Genomic DNA, 17,399 nt, shown 5'->3' with positions numbered 1-17,399 from the left:
CACATACATCATTTTAACATTGATATGTCTCTTACACTGGCTTGCAGATAGCTGCCTTACGTGATCCTTATTGCCTGCTTTTCTTTGCATAACATTGTGATTTTATGGCTGTATTAGTTCGAATAAACGCCTTCTCATTTTATTTTAGCTAATTATTTATGGTTATAGTTCTTGCATATACTCTTTAAATAGTTAATTCTCAAAAATATAATAATTTAATCTACAATCAAAAGAATCAGAAAGGGCGTTTATTCCACTCTCTGCAAGTCAGGTAAGATTTTCCACTTAGCCATCAAAAGAACAAAGTTTTCCTGCTCTCAAAACAAATATGCACAGGAACATGTTATTTTGAAATGCATTTTTGCTTGTTCAAGAAGAAATTTCAACAGTTTGAAGAAAAGACCAGACAACGAACGATTTTCGTGTCAGAATCTTTTAAACAGAGCATGGTGTTGCGTTTATTCGAACAAATATGGTGAGTGAATTTTTCTATGGATTTGTGAGATCTGTAGCATGCAATTTATTTCATTTCCTATTTTGCAATTTTATTTACTTTCAACTTTTTCAAATTCTATGGAAAATAGTAAAAGGTTTTTTTTTTTTTCCAGAATCATTATCCGAGGGGGAATCTGAATATTCAGAAAGGGATACTCGTGATGCCTTTTCAGATTCTGAAGACATAGACCACAGCTCCATGGCTGCTAAAAGATATGCAAGTAGAATATCATCTACAAGCTCCTGGCCTGAATATTTTAAGCCTTCTTTTACCCAAAAACTTATGTTTAAATATGTTTTAGAGGGTGAACCAGTTGTTTTTACATGTAGATTAATTGCCTGTCCAACTCCAGAAATGACTTGGTTTCATAACAGTCGGCCCATTCCAACAGGTCTTCGTCGGATTATAAAAGCTGAGAGTGATTTACACCATCACTCTTCCAGCTTAGAGATTAAAAGGGTCCAAGACAGAGATTCTGGAAGTTATAGATTACTAGCAATTAATAGTGAAGGGTCTGCTGAATCAACTGCATCATTGCTTGTTATCCAAAAAGGGCAAGATGAGAAATATTTAGAATTTCTGAAAAGAGCAGAACAGGCACATGAAAATGTGGAGGCTTTAGCTGAAAGGGGAGAAGACAGGCTAAAGGTTGACCTGAGGTTTACTGGCTCTCCCTTTAACAAAAAACAAGATGTGGAACAAAAGGGAATGGTGAGAACTATACATTTTAAGACAATGAGTTCTGCCAAGAAAACAGATTACATGTATGATGAAGAATATTTAGAAAGTAAATCTGACATAAGAGGATGGCTTAATGTAGGTGAAAGTTTTCTGGACAGGGAGACCCAAGTGAAGTTGCAACGTTTAAGGGAGGCTAGGAAAATGTTAATAGAGAAAAAGAAATTATCTCTTTTAGATACGTCTTCTGAAATAAGCTCAAGAACTTTGAGAAGTAAAGCTAGTGATAAAGATATTCTGTTCTCTAGAGAGGACATGAAAATCAGATCTATGTCTGATCTAGCTGAAAGTTATAAGGTAAATAATTCAGCTGAGAGTATTGTGCAAAATCCACACGGTCTTTCTAATCAAATGGATCAAAATATAGAATCTGAGGAACTTCCCACAAGCTTTCAAACTATTGTTGATGAAGAAATTTTCCAGACTGAAATAAGAATGAGCCAAGAGTCATTGGTAAAAGAAAGTCTACCAAAAGACCATTTATATGGTGAAATTCTAGGAAATGAAAATACCCAAGCAAGAGGACAGCTGGAAGAAATTATGGCCAGTACTACAGTTGGAGAGTCACCCACATATATCACTAATGTATGTGAGAAGGAGGAAGTGTGTGAGACTCCTGAAAAGGTGTCTCAAGCTATTACACCACATGCCAGCGAATCTTTTGGTACACTTGTAAATGTTGAAGAAAGTGAAGAAATAGCTAGTGAAAGAATAAGAATGGATGATGTAAGAGAATTACAACTCCCTGCTTCTACACAAATCGATGCATTCAAAACCGAACACAAGGAAGAAAACATGAGATTTTTTGAAAATTCTTTTCGAAAACGCCCACAACGTTGCCCACCTTCATTTCTTCAAGAAATTGAATCTCAAGAAATTTATGAAGGTGACAGTTGTAATTTCGTGTGCCATTTTCAAGGATATCCTCAACCTATCGTGACGTGGTATAACAATGACATGCCAATCCCACGTAATCAAAACTTTATCATTCATTCTTTGGAAAACTATTCAATATTAACTCTTCTGTCTGTTCATCATCAGAATGAAGGTTCTATTACTTGTGTGCTATTTAACCAATATGGAACAGTAAAAACAACCGGTATGCTTAAAGTGAAAGCAAAACAAAAACCTGATGTCAAAACACATAAAATCCCAGTGTTCCATGACTACTTTGATGAGGAAGAAGAGCTAGCATTGGTATTTGATCAAGCAAAAGGCGCCCACCCATCTATGAGTCAAGAGGGCCAAACAAATCTTCATGTGTTAAAAACTAACCCACCAGCTCCTCCCTCTGGAGATACAGAATTGCTTTCCTTTCCTGTAGAAATCCAGGTAACAGCAGCTACTCCTATCCCAGAAGAGGATAAAGAGATGTTTCAAACTGAGGAGCTAAAACCTGAAGCAATGCCTCAAGATCAAGCTACTCAGTCACCAAAACACAAATTTGTATTTTTGTCTGATGTTACTAATGAGCCACCAAAAATGTTACAAGAAATGCCAAAGCATGCCAGGTGTAGAGAAGGGGATTCCATCATTCTTGAATGTTTAATATCTGGTGAGCCCCAGCCAGTTGTAACATGGTTTCAAAATGGAGTCCTTTTAAAGCAGAACCAGAAGTTTCAGTTTGAAGAAGTTAATTGTAGCCACCGATTATATATTAAAGACGTTAATTCTCAAGATTCTGGAAAATATAAATGTGTTGCTGAAAACAATTCAGGGACAGCTGAAAGTGTTTCAGATCTAACAGTGGAGCCTGTCACTTATAGGGAGAATAGTAAATTCGAAAATATTGGTGAAATTTATGGAAAATATTCCAGAGATCAGCAAGTGCAAGTCCAGGGAGAATCTGTAAGGGCACATTTTTATGATTATCCTGCTGGTCCTTTTACTCCCTGGACAAATGTAAAAGAATATTCAGTAAGGGACTATTTTCAAAGCCTTGAGACCATTAAGCAGATAGACCAGAAAGACCAGGTGCGTTGCGTACCTTCTAGAGAAAAAATTCCCATATTTGTGCGTGGTGCTTCAAGAACCATAAAAACCAACAAGCCCATCAGGGCTGAATTCATACAATGTCAGGCTGAAGGGAAAAAGAGACATGTAAGTGAAAAATCAAAGCTGTACCAAGCAGAGGGTACTGTTTATCCATTTGTTGATGATTTCAGTGATATCACTATTAAGAAAGATGTAGGAAACAATTTTGGAAAACTTGGTAGATCAGAAAAGGAAAATGTACAAGAATATGCCCAAAGTGACTATTTACCAAATATTCACTCTGAGAGAATTTCTGACAGTTACAATATAAAAGATTCATCTGCCGTTGCCTATGAAGAATCCCTTGGTGAAGAGATACACTACCCGGGGAAAAAAGTGAAGCACAGAATTATCGAATTTGAAAAATTACATGTAGAAAAAAGAGTTCTAGAAAAAAGACCTACCAGAACATCATTCGTTAATCCTCCTCAAAAGAAGATTGATGACAAAGCCTTTTCATTAAAGCAAAGAGAATCAAGATCAAGTAATCTAAATGCAAATATGTGTCAGACAGAGAAAATGTCTCCAAATACTGAATCAAATTCATCTAACATTGCAATAAATTTAAGGCTGCTTTCCTCTCAAACTCATAAGGAATCTGAAACACAAGAAAGGGAACAACAGGAAAAAATAAGTCTTATAGATAAACCTGCAATTTCTAAAAGAGTTGAACATGAATCACCTATTACATTTGACTTAAAGCAGTTTCATACTCAAATAAAACACACAGATGTGAAATTCCAAGAATTAGATAGTAGTCAACCAGAAGAAGCTTATTTTAAAATCCAACATCCTGCTTCCGAAACAGCTGACACTGAGAACATTGTGTTTGATCTAAAACAAATGCATTCTCATGTAGGAGATCCAGCTATGGAGTTCCAAGGGCAAGAAACTAGGGAACAGCAGGAAATACATTATAAAGAAAAAATTCCTAGCCCTGAAACATTACAACCTGATACACAGAGTATCTCCAAAAATGTGCAAAATAATGTATTTGCCAGTCAAGAAATTTCTTCCAGTCAGGAGCTTTCATATAGAACTATGGTGGAGAAAAGTAGTATTGATGAAAATTCCATTTCTTTAGAAAAAGAAGTCCGACATGTACAGGAACAAAACTTAGACATTTTAAAAACTGATCTTTCTCTTAAATCCTTTTCTGAAGAAATCTATAGTGAATCATGTGCCCTATTTCCAACCTCATCTGCAGATATAGAAGAAACTGATCTTTCTGAGAAAAATTGTTCTCTAGAAAATGGAGACAAAAGTTTCATCTCACATTTGAAAAAAGCAGTAAGTGAGGAAAAGCCTTTAGAAGTTGGTGAAATGGAAGAAGAATGCACTCTAGAACCAGAGTTGGCATCATTTCCAAAGCAGGATGGTGGGGCACAGGAATATACAGATGCCACTTTGGAAGACCACAGAGGTGATATTCAGGAGGCTGACATACTCCATAGACAGCTCTCCCTGAGTCAGTGCTTCCCATTCTTGATGACTGAAGAAAAACAGAATCCAGGTGAACAAATAATTACAAACATTGATGCCTCTGGAGAAGAAAAATGTTATGAAGAAGTCCAAAATGAAACTTTCTCCACTTTAGGAGAAATGATAGAAACTAGTTCTTCTCAAAATATTCCTAAATTCGATGAGGCACATACCACTGAGGTAGCGGAATCTGAGACCTCCCTAACACAATATTTACTTGCTGCTGGAAAGCGTGAGGTTCCTGAAACTAAAGACACCAGAGATCAGGCAAAGCTTGTCCAGAGTGAATCAATCACTTCAATGGAGGTAGAAGAAGTAACTTTCAACACTGTGTACGAATACTACAACCAGAAACAGGAATCACTAGGTCGTGCATTTTCTCCTGAGTCTGACATTTCCATTGGTGTGGGAAGTACAACTAGTGAAGAAATATCTGAGTTAGATCAGTTTTATACCCCACCATCATCTGTTGAATATTTTGAATCTCCAAAGTCCCCTGACTTATATTTTAATCCTTCAGATGTAACTAAACAATCCTCAATATATTCAGGAGGTGAAACAGTTGAAAGATATTCCACACCTTTAGGGGAAGTTACTGAAAGATATTCAACACCTTCCGAAGGTGAGATAGGAGAAAGATACTCCACACCCCCAGGAGAGACTCTAGAGAGATACTCCACACCCCCAGGAGAGACTCTAGAGAGATACTCCACACCCCCAGGAGAGACTCTAGAGAGATACTCCACACCCCCAGGAAAGACTCTAGAGAGATACTCCACACCCCCAGGAAAGACTCTAGAGAGATACTCCACACCCCCAGGAGAGACTCTAGAGAGATACTCCACACCCCCAGGAGAGACTCTAGAGAGATACTCCACACCCCCAGGAGAGACTCTAGAGAGATATTCTATTCCTACTGGAGGACCAAACCCCACTGGTACTTTTAAAACATATCCATCAAAAATAGAAAGGGAAGACAGTACACCAAATGAGCATTTCTACACACCTACAGAAGAGAGAGGTTCAGCTGACGAAATATGGCGTTCCGATTCATTTAGCACACCCAATGAAGCCATTGAGCCAAAAGACAATGAAATGCCTCCATCTTTTATTGAACCTCTAACCAAAAGGAAGGTGTATGAAAACACAACACTAGGCTTCATTGTTGAAGTTGAAGGTCTTCCAGTTCCTAGTGTGAAGTGGTATCGAAATAAATCTTTACTAGAGCCAGATGAAAGAATCAAAATGGAAAGGGTGGGTAATGTATGTTCACTGGAAATTTCAAACATTCAAAAAGGAGAAGGGGGAGAGTACATGTGTCATGCTGTAAACATCATAGGGGAAGCAAAGAGCTTTGCAAATGTAGACATAATGTCCCAAGAAGAAAGAGTGGTGGCACTCCCACCTCCAGTAACACATCAGCATGTCATGGAGTTTGATTTGGAAAACACCACATCATCAAGAACACCTTCTCCTCAAGAAATTGTCCTGGAAGTTGAATTAAGTGAAAAAGACGTTAAAGAATTTGAGAAGCAGGTGAAAATAGTGACAGTTCCTGAATTTACTCCTGACCATAAAAGTATGATTGTGAGTCTAGATGTTCTTCCATTTAATTTTGTAGATCCAAATATGGATTCAAGGGAGGGAGAAGACAAAGAACTAAAAATTGATTTAGAAGTATTTGAAATGCCTCCTCGCTTTATAATGCCTATTTGTGATTTTAAAATTCCAGAAAATTCAGATGCTGTGTTCAAATGTTCAGTCATAGGCATCCCTACTCCTGAAGTTAAGTGGTATAAAGAATATATGTGTATTGAGCCAGATAACATTAAATATGTGATTAGCGAGGAGAAGGGAAGTCACACTCTTAAAATTAGAAATGTCTGTCTTTCTGATAGTGCAACATACAGGTGCAGAGCTGTGAATTGTGTAGGAGAGGCTATCTGTCGTGGATTCCTCACCTTGGGAGATTCCGAAATACTTGCTATGATAGCAAAGAAAAGCAAAGTGACTTTAAGCAGTTTGACAGAAGAATTGGTCTTAAAGAGCAACTACACAGACAGTTTTTTTGAATTTCAGGTGGTGGAAGGGCCTCCCAGGTTTATCAAAGGTATTTCTGACTGTTATGCACCAATAGGTACAGCAGCATATTTTCAGTGCTTAGTTCGTGGCTCTCCAAGACCCACGATTTACTGGTACAAAGATGGGAAATTGGTCCAAGGAAGAAGGTTCAGTGTTGAGGAAAGTGGCACAGGGTTCCACAACCTGTTTATAACAAGCTTAGTAAAGAGTGATGAAGGAGAGTACAGGTGTGTAGCTACAAACAAATCAGGAATGGCTGAGACTTTTGCAGCACTCACCTTAACTTAAAATGTAATGTTTTAGTGCCTCAGTAATTATTAGAATTGATCTGAGTGCTTTCATATTTTCCAAATTATATGGATCTAATAAACTTCCAAACAGGTCCACTATATTTGAATTCATTATCTTGGAGACCGCTGGAGAAATAATCTCTGTGTAGAAATCTCATCTTTGTAACACATGTAAATATTTTGTTATCTGAACTGTGGAATCATCACTTGAGTCAATCATGCTGTGTAACATCAAACACAATTAAATCTCTTCTTGGCTACCTAATTATTTGTACTTCTATTTACCCTCATGCCTCCTCCACAAAGTGTTTCAGTGGAATGGACTCTCTTTTAGCAGATAAACCATATAAGCAAAAGTACAATGTAAATGTGGAGACCATATCAGATGACCACGCAGACAAATTGGTAAGGGCAAATCTCCTCTCTGCTCCCATTCTAAGTTATTTTTGGAATTGTAACCCCTTTGCATCCAAACCCATGTTTATTTACTTCGACTTAGAATAGGCAAAACAAACAACAAAAACCAGCTTCTCCCAATTGGCAACTAACTCTATAATCTGTTTGCCATTTCAATCTTAATATATTAACTTCATCTCTTTTAAAAATATTTTCATTATTAATATTCGTCTACATAAGTGCTTTAATTCTCACTGGCTTCAAGGGACCAATTGTGCTCTTTGTGCACAGGATTCACCTAGACATTTGCAGAATAAGCAGATAAAGATCTTTCCACTTTTGGAGATACCTTAGTTTTCTCAATTTTTGAGATGACATCAAGTGTAAAATGCAGCAATAATTTAGTATTGGCCTGGGGAAAAAAAGGGAAACTATCACATTGTGTTTACATATAGATTTTTAAATTGTATTCTGATTTCAGAATCTTTAAAATTAAAAAAAAAGGTGGGATATTTTTAGAATTGAGTCAATATGGCAATTTGTATTTCAGATTATATGTAAATAACAAGATATCAAGCTTTCCTATCACTTTCACTGAATTTCATCTTTAAAACGAATATAGCTTAATAAGCATTCAATTTTTATTATGATATTTATGTTTCTAAAGTAACTCTTTAATTTTGTCTTTTAAAATTAAAATAACAGTAAATTAACATACTCCTTAATATCTTACCTATATACTAACATGGACCTAAGTCTTCTCATATAAGACTCGACAAATATAAACAAATTCTGAAAATGAAGGGTAGGAACAAAAGACCTTAGAGGCGATCATTCAACAATAGAGTTCTGTGTCACCCTAATAGTAATTATTCTTAATACAATTTAGAATAAACTTTAATTTGATAACAAAGGACGAGAGAAAGAATACTACAATGAAAGATAAATTTTATCTCCCTCCACCTCTTAAATTACTTATTGTTACTAAATGGCTATATTTGTCACCTGTGTTCAGCAATACTTAAGTACCATGATCATGTTTAAAATACTAATTTTAATTTAATTTGAAATATAAACACTTTAATTTTCCAAAGAATTCATATCCAATTATGTTTATTATGTTTCCTTCATCTATCAATCTTTATTCTCAACATGGGAATTCTCTAACAGCTATCCAAATTAAAGAAGCAATAGAGACAATGTATAGAAAGTAGGCAGAGCAGTCAGGTTTCCCATGCCTTCCTCACAAAAAAAAATTTGATTTATCTGTTTGAGCCACCATAACTCATCAGCAAAGATATACTATTGTAGAACAATCATTCCTGTTCCAACCAGTGAGCACACAGTATCTGTGATAATAATTATAGACATAATGTAATGTATCACATCACAAATTCCTGAAATAAAACTAATTCTATAGATTAGGAACTTAGGGATTTAGTCTGTGCTTAGTCACGTAATGCATGTTAAAATTAATGAGAAACTCAGATTGAAGCAAACATGACAAGCATGCTTTACTCAATCATCATGCAGCACAGCAACAGTTCAAACCTTGTTTCTTAAAAAAAAAAAAAGAAAGAAAGAAAGAGAGAAATAGAAAAATGTTTTAATATCCTACTGGATTTTAGGAAGAGCTGAAAAACACTTTTATTCATATAAGAAGGAGGGCTTTGTTTGATTTTGTTCATTAGAATTCTGTAATTCTGTTAGTTTCAAGTACAGTGAACTTGAGTATATGCAGAATAACAGTGACCGAATAAAGAAAAGTAAGCCTTGGCTTACTTTAATTGTCATAGATAATGAAATGGAATTTTTTATTTTCTGACTCAATGGCACATAACATAAAACCCTGAAATATTAGTTTCTCTGATTCTGGATAAAGAATTTATTGTATTGCAGATAGTTGAGTTTAGACAATTAATAGCTGCTACCACTACATGTAATGTTTTAAACTATGCCTTTCAAGTTTCAGCACGTTTGAATTTCATTTACTATCCTTTTTATGGCTAATAATACCATGGCTTGAAAGGAAAACATTTGAAAATATTTCAACATACTAGTGAGTAAGGGTATTTTAACTGTATTCACATTCATTACCTTTACAGATATTTTGTGAGTTCAAGTGAAAGGAAAGGTAACATGAATTATATATTGTAGATTAAATGCAAAGTGAAGTGATCATCATTAATATGTAAAATTATCAATGGTTTTATGGTTTACTTAAAATAATAAATACCTGAATATGTATTCTGCATGCTATAGATGAGTTTCTCCAGTATTTTTATAGCCAGCAGACACTTGAGTCCTGTCTTCTAATGCTTGTATGCTAGAACAGAAAGGAATTAAGGTGTAAGTCTATTTCATGTGATGCAAGTGAAGGCACCAAATAAAATCATAAAACTGCCTTTTGCTAAGGCAATAAAACTACTAATAACAGGCCTGTTCTACATCCCTAACAGGTTTAATAAAAAATCAAATTGTTTAAAATTACATGTCTTTCATCCTGTCATCCAGGATACTGTTTAAAGAGTCTCTGTTATGCACTGCTTTGTTTCTTGCTCAGTGGTTCTGTATAGGTTTTCTTATACAATAAAATACAAGGAACTTTTAATATTGGAGTTGTTTTCTCTTATTTTTGATTCTCTTATTTTCTTGGCTAATGCCTTACGTAAAGGCTTTGTTCAAGTAATATGGTGATTTACACAGGTGAAAGAAGGCCTGCATTTCTAGGAACTGAAAACAGTGGTTCTCTTACAAATCCAAATTAAACATTTCCTGTAGCCTCTTATTTTTAATAATGACTTTAGAGGCAGTAATTAGAACATCAATGTTTTATTTTGGAAATAATCAGTCTTTAACAAAGAAGATTATTCTTAAACTCAAGAAAACTCTAAATATAAATAACAATTCTGGATCTTTTTAGAAGTCGATTTAAATAATGCTGGATTATTATAACTAACCAGCAGTTTTTCAAACTTTAAAATTGGAATTATATCTCAAGAAAAACTCATGAGAGCATTTTTAAAACTTATGAACTCTAACACAGATGAAGTGGATCAAAAATTGCATTGTACAGTATGTATAATTTTGTGTAATTTTTTATGTTAAGCTAAGAAAAATTTAGAAATGTGCTTTTTGATAAATTAATCTTGGAATAATCTAATCATTCCAGGAATAAAGCAGAAGAAGGCCATCAACTGGTATCTAATTCTTTGATTTCTATTTTTTATTAAATAAAATTTTGTAGTAAAATAATAATCATTTTTCCCCATACAGAGTTTTCTAGTTCTTTTCTGTCTGCCGAGGAAGAAGAACTTCATAGCTCTGAACTTCATTTATCTAATATAAATGAAACACTTGAACTTTTGTCTGAACCTCCAGTTTACTCAACTAAATTTGATTCCAAAAAGGAAGGCGCTGTCCCAGTTTTCATCAAAGAAGTGTCAAGTGCTGATACAAGCATGGGGGATGTGGCTACACTGTCTGTAACTGTCATTGGCATCCCCAAACCTAAAATTCAGTGGTTCTTTAATGGAGTGCCATTAACCCCTTCTGCTGACTACAAATTTGTTTTTGACGGTGATGATCATAGCCTGATCATTCTGTTCACCACATTGGAGGATGAGGGAGAGTATACATGTATGGCTAGTAATGACTATGGACAGGCAATATGTAGTGCCTATCTAAAAATAAATTCCAAAGGAGAAGGTCACAAAGACACAGAAACAGAATCAGCAGTGGCAAAATCTCTGGAAAAGCTTGGAGGTCCTTGTCCTCCTCACTTCCTTAAGGAGTTAAAAGCAGTTCGCTGTGCTCAAGGACTTCCTGCCATCTTTGAGTACACAGTAGTTGGAGAGCCTGCCCCTACTGTTGCATGGTTCAAAGAAAACAAGCAGCTATGCACCAGTGTTTATTACACTATCATTCATAACCCTGATGGCTCTGGGACTTTCATTGTCAATGACCCTCAGAGGGAAGACAGTGGCCTCTATATCTGTAAAGCAGAGAATATGCTGGGTGAGTCCACCTGTGCAGCAGAACTTCTTGTGCTTCTGGAAGACACAGACATGACTGATACCCCCTGCAAAGCAAAGTCCACACCGGAGGCTCCTGAGGATTTTCCACAGACACCCTTAAAAGGTCTCACAGTTGAAGCAGTTGACTCAGAGCAGGAAATTGCAACGTTTGTAAAAGACACCATTTTGCAAGCTTCTTTAATTACAGAAGAAAACCAGCAACTATCTTATGAGCATATTGCTAAAGCCAATGAATTGAGCAGTCAGCTTCCTTTGGGAGCTCAGGAATTGCAATCCATTTTGAAGCAAGACAAGTCCACTCCTGAAAGCACCAGGGAATTTCTTTGCATCAATGGCAGTACTCACTTTCAGCCTCTCAAGGAACCCTCTCCCAACCTACAGGTGCAGACTGTACAGTCCCAGAAAACCTTCTCCAAAGAAAGCATTCTAATGCTTGAAGAGCCTGAGACACAGGCGGTTCTATCAGAGACTGAGAAAATCTTCCCAAGTGCCATGTTCATAGAACAAATTAATTCATTAACAGTTAAGCCTCTGAAAACTTTATTAACTGAACCTGAAGGGAATTATCCACAGTCTTCAATAGAACCTCCGGTGCATTCTTATCTAACCTCTGTGGCTGAGGAAGTGCTTTTACCAAAAGAAAAGACAGTGTCTGATGCCAACAAAGACCAAAGAGTGACTCTTCAAAAGCAAGAGGCACAAAGTGCACTCATCTTGAGTCAGAGCTTAGCAGAGGGACACGTGGAGAGTCTCCAGAGTCCTGATGTCATGATCTCTCAGGTAAACTATGAGCCCCTAGTCCCTTCAGAACACTCATGCACAGAAGGAGCTGAAATTTTGATAGAAAGTGCAGATCCATTGGAAAATGCAGGGCAAGATTCTGCGGTCAGAATTGAGGAAGGCAAGTCCTTAAGATTTCCACTAGCACTTGAAGAAAAGCAGGTACTGCTCAAAGAAGAGCATTCTGACAACGTGGTGATGCCCCCAGACCAAATCATTGAGTCTAAAAGAGAGCCTGTGGCGATAAAGAAAGTGCAGGAGGTACAGGGAAGGGACATTCTTTCTAAGGAAAGCTTGCTTTCTGGTATTCCAGAAGAACAGCAATTAAATCTGAAAATTCAAATCCGCAGGGCTTTGCAAGCAGCTGTGGCCAGTGAGCAGCCAGGTCTTTTCTCTGAGTGGCTAAGAAATATCGAAAAGGTGGAGGTCATGGCCGTAAACATCACCCAAGAGCCCAGACACATCATGTGCACGTACCTTGTTACTTCAGCGAAGTCTATAACAGAAGAAGTAACCATCATTATTGAAGATGTTGATCCTCAAATCACTAACCTGAAAATGGAACTTAAGGATGTTTTGTGTGCTATTATATATGAGGAAATAAGCATCCTAACAGCTGAGGGTCCTAGAATTCAGCAAGGAGCCAAAACAAGTTTGCAGGAAGAAATGGATTCTTTTTCAGGTTCACAGAAGGTTGAACCCATTACTGAACCAGAAGTTGAATCTAAATATCTTATCTCAGCTGAAGAGGTCAGGTATTTTAACATGCAAAGTCAGGTTAAATATTTGGATGCCACAACTGTCACTAATGGGGTTGCTTCAGCTGTTGTCTCTGTTGAGAAACAAGAGGAGAGTCTGAAACCATCAGAGGAAAAAGAGGAGTCCTCCTCTGAAAGTGGTACTGAGGAAGTTGGTACAGTAAAGATACAGGAAGCTGAGGGTGGCTTAATCAAAGAGGATGGCCCCGTGATACATACACCCTTAATGGACACTGTTTCTGAGGAAGGTGACATTGTACACCTCACAACATCCATAACAAATGCTAAAGAGGTGAATTGGTATTTTGAGAATAAACTGGTGCCTTCAGATGAAAAGTTCAAGTGTTTACAAGATCAAAATACGTATACGCTAGTCATCGACAAAGTAAATACCGAAGACCATCAAGGAGAGTATGTCTGTGAGGCCTTGAATGACAACGGAAAAACAGCAACTTCAGCCAAACTCACTGTAGTAAAAAGAGGTCGGATTTTAAGGATGAACTAGATCAAGTGTTAACATTCACTGGATTGTAATGATTTAGCTTGCACCACTTAAATTTTCACTTATCTGCCACTTCCAGAATGTAATTTATTTAGAGTAAGAATGAAATCACAGACATAATCATGGTTATGAACTCAGCTTTTCCCTTACTGCCCTGTTGGGGGCTATGCTATCATATCCATGGTACTACTTATGTTAAAAATAAAACATCTTTTCATATGTTTCATAATACCAATAGAGAAGCTTTTTAGTTTATTTTCATATGAGGATAACTTTCATAATATGTAATAAAAAGTATCAGTGAACACCTAGCCACTGTGAAATCACTGGTCTCGCCCTAGATTCAAAATAACCATGATTAGTTGTCTGTTTCTTCTTTCTATTTATTTTTTGCTGTTGTTTTACTTCATCACTTTATTTAGTATATCATGTTTCTTCACATGATTTTCAGTGTTACCATTCAGCATGGTATATTTAAAGAATATATCATGTTTTTATGCATGTAATCCAATAGCGTCACATTTTTTTCACAATTCACTGCAGAGCAATGATTGAATATGTTTTTATTTTAAAAAAGCTTATTGTCTTCTTTTGCCTTCAATGATCTTTCTCATTTTCCAGTCACTTGTCTTAAACTGCTGTAATCCATCTCACCAGTTTCAACTGTTTTACTCCATTAACAGCAACAAAAGTTAGAAGAAAGAGAAAAATGTCATATGCCTGGTAAGGAGGCATGTTAATGGACTCTACTTCCCTTTGCAGCTGCCCCAGTGATCAGGAGGAGAATCGAACCCCTGGAAGTAGCACTGGGCCACCTAGCCAAATTCACCTGTGAGATCCAAAGTGCTCCCAATGTCCGGTTCCAGTGGTTTAAAGCTGGCCGAGAAATTTATGAGAGTGACAAGTGTTCTATTCGATCTTCAAAATATGTCTCCAGCCTTGAAATCCTAAGAACCCAGGTGGTTGACTGCGGCGAGTATACATGCAAAGCTTCCAATGAGTATGGCAGTGTCAGCTGTACAGCCACACTAACTGTGACAGGTAAATGCCATACATTGGCACAGATGTTGTCACTTCATTTCATATTGTTGTCCTTTTTGCTTTTTGTACATGTGTGGGAAATGCTTGTATTACCAACTGGAGAGACCAATAACCAAGACGGTAACATGGTAGGTAGGTATTGCAGAGCCTACATGGGATAAGAAATCATTATTTACAGTCATATTTCCACCACTGACCAAAGAAAAAATAATTTATTATTTGAGAACAATGTTAAGTAATCAAATGAGCTCACCTTGGCCCTTCATATAAAACATATCAGGACAGTTTGGTGCTACTAAAAAGAAAAAAAAAAGTCTCAATGTATTTAAAAATTTTAAATCAAATAACCAATTAAGAGCAGAATTACAAACTTAAAAAAGTAAATGTCTAGTCTAAAATTAAATCCTTATGTAAGACAGGGAGCTAGTACAGGACTGAAAACTAGGATTCTCACTCTAGGCATTTTTACTAGTTTAAAAATAAGACGGCTGGGCACGGTGGCTCACGCCTGTAATCCCAGCACTTTGGAAGGCCAAGGCAGGCAGATCACAAGGTCAGGAGATCGAGACAATCCTGGCTAACACAGTGAAACCCCATCTTTACTAAAAATATAAAAAATTAGCCAGGCGTGGTGTCACGCACCTGTAGTCCCAGCTACTCAGGAGGCTGAGGCAGGAAAATTGCTTGAAACCAGGAGGTGGAGGTTGCAGTGAGCTAGGATTGCACTGCTGCTCTCCAGCCTGGGCAACATAGTGGGACTCCATCTGAAAGAAAGAAAGAAAGAAAGAAAGAAAGAAAGAAAGAAAGAAAGAAAGAAAGAAAGAAAGAAAGAAAGAAAGAAAGAAAGAGAAAAAGAAAATAAGACAACTACATAAATAGCCTATTCCCAATTTTCTAATTGATACATAGGTTGACTTTCAAATAGTTAACAACACTCATCAAATACTTGAATTCCTTCATTAACCAAAATATTAGTAGCTAGCTTTTCTTCCTTCCTTCCTTCCTTCCTTCTTTCATTCCTTCCTTCCTTCCTTCCTCTCTATCTTTCTTTCTTTCTTTCCCTCTTCCCAAGAGAAAGTGTGAGTATGAACTATATTTTGAGGACAGGGGTAGAGATGCAGTCAAGCCATACTTGGACTGTCAGGGAAGGCTGTCTCTTGGTCTTCTTTGTCAATGAGAATATCAAGGGGAAGGGCAAATGCAGCACATCTCTTGGACATGAAAACGATCAGGTTCCCTATAGCTTCCTCTTCTCTACAATCCTTTTACATGATCCTAAGAAAAACCCAGGCCCATGATGACCCAACCAATGCTTTTCACTCTGGTCAAAATGTCTCCATAAAACCAAGTGCATGATATTATTCATACTGACACTTTTTGAAGTTTCTTTACTCAAATTAGGTCAATTTAGGAATGCAACTAATATTGAAGCTTCAGATAATAAAAGGAAAGGATAAAGAGGATGACTTAAAAAAATTAAAAAGAGAGGTTCTGAAAGTCTGGCTTCAAGATGCAGAATGGAAAAGGGAAGTTGCTACTATTAAATATTTTTACAAGTTTGAGTTGGCCTAGAGGATGCATTCATAGTTAAGCCATATAAGAATTTCCAGGCAGTTGACATGAGGGTTACAAAGACATTACACAACTACTTCAATCTTCTTATCACTTAATATCCCTACTCTTCAGAAGAGTCAAATACATTTTCTTTATCTTCCTTACATAGTCTTCTAATTTGCAGAATTAAAGTATCAGCTCAATAGCTTATCAAATAATTAAACAATCAGCCACTAAAATGGACAAATTTTTAGCAATGTTACTTAATAAAGGAACACTTGTCTTTTCTTTGATAGAGACAAGTAAAGTGATGTCTTGCTCCTTTATAAAGAACACTCTCATCCCTTTCCTTTGACAATCTTTTGTTCTTATTAACGCATTACTCTATTTTAAATTATGGCTCATGTCTATCTAAAGACTTAACTCATCTTTTCTCTGTCTCGGAATATATAATTACAGCAAGTGCTTTGGTGGGGACTAAATGTAATGCTGGAAAAATTTCTTTTGCAGAGGCATATCCACCAACCTTTCTCTCCAGACCTAAGTCCCTTACGACTTTTGTGGGTAAGGCAGCCAAGTTCCTCTGCACAGTGACAGGGACTCCTGTGATAGAAACCATTTGGCAGAAAGATGGGGCTGCACTCTCACCTTCACCTAACCGGAAGATTTCCGACGCAGAAAACAAACACATTTTAGAACTCTCAAACCTTACCATTCAAGATAGAGGAGTTTATTCTTGTAAGGCTTCTAACAAATTTGGAGCAGACATCTGCCAAGCAGAGTTGGTCATCATTGATAAGCCACGTTTCATTAAAGAATTAGAGCCTGTGCAATCTGCTATCAATAAGAAGGTCCACCTTGAGTGCCAAGTCGATGAAGACAGAAAAGTCACAGTTACATGGAACAAAGATGGGCAAAAACTCCCCCCAGGGAAAGATTATAAGATCTGTTTTGAAGATAAAATAGCAACACTTGAGATTCCTCTGGCCAAACTGAGAGATTCAGGAACGTATGTCTGTATAGCTTCAAATGAGGCTGGAAGCAGCTCCTGTTCAGCCACAGTCACTGTCAGAGGTAAGAAACATGTGAATGTATTTCCAGTCCTTTCTCTGCAAGGAATCCTCGGTAGAAAAACTGTTGGCAAACAATTCAGTCAGTACACTTTGTTATTAAAATAATGCCATTCAGCAAACATTATGGTTTGGGAAA

The 17,399-nt window shown here is 36.8% G+C and overlaps 1 protein-coding gene across 3 annotated transcripts in view; it reads left to right on the top strand.

Annotated features, from left to right (window-relative positions):
• Positions 1 to 17,399, top strand: part of TTN (titin) — a 270,912-nt gene that overhangs the window by 51,877 nt on the left and 201,636 nt on the right. Inside the window, exons 45-47 of one of the 3 annotated variants that reach the window (XM_073019846.1) lie at positions 10,795 to 13,575; positions 14,358 to 14,636; positions 16,701 to 17,264. In XM_073019846.1, the coding sequence (XP_072875947.1) occupies positions 10,795 to 13,575; positions 14,358 to 14,636; positions 16,701 to 17,264 (3,624 nt within the window). Of the gene's footprint in view, positions 1 to 608; positions 7,121 to 10,794; positions 13,576 to 14,357; positions 14,637 to 16,700; positions 17,265 to 17,399 lie in introns of those variants that run through there. The other 2 variants (XM_073019847.1, XM_073019848.1) reach the window with 2 other exon arrangements.

This window comes from Chlorocebus sabaeus, chromosome 10, assembly GCF_047675955.1.
Source record: "Chlorocebus sabaeus isolate Y175 chromosome 10, mChlSab1.0.hap1, whole genome shotgun sequence".
Taxonomy (NCBI): domain Eukaryota; kingdom Metazoa; phylum Chordata; class Mammalia; order Primates; family Cercopithecidae; genus Chlorocebus; species Chlorocebus sabaeus.
The sequence above is the reverse complement of the archived record's forward strand: the minus strand, read 5'-3'. Positions and strand labels throughout refer to the sequence as shown.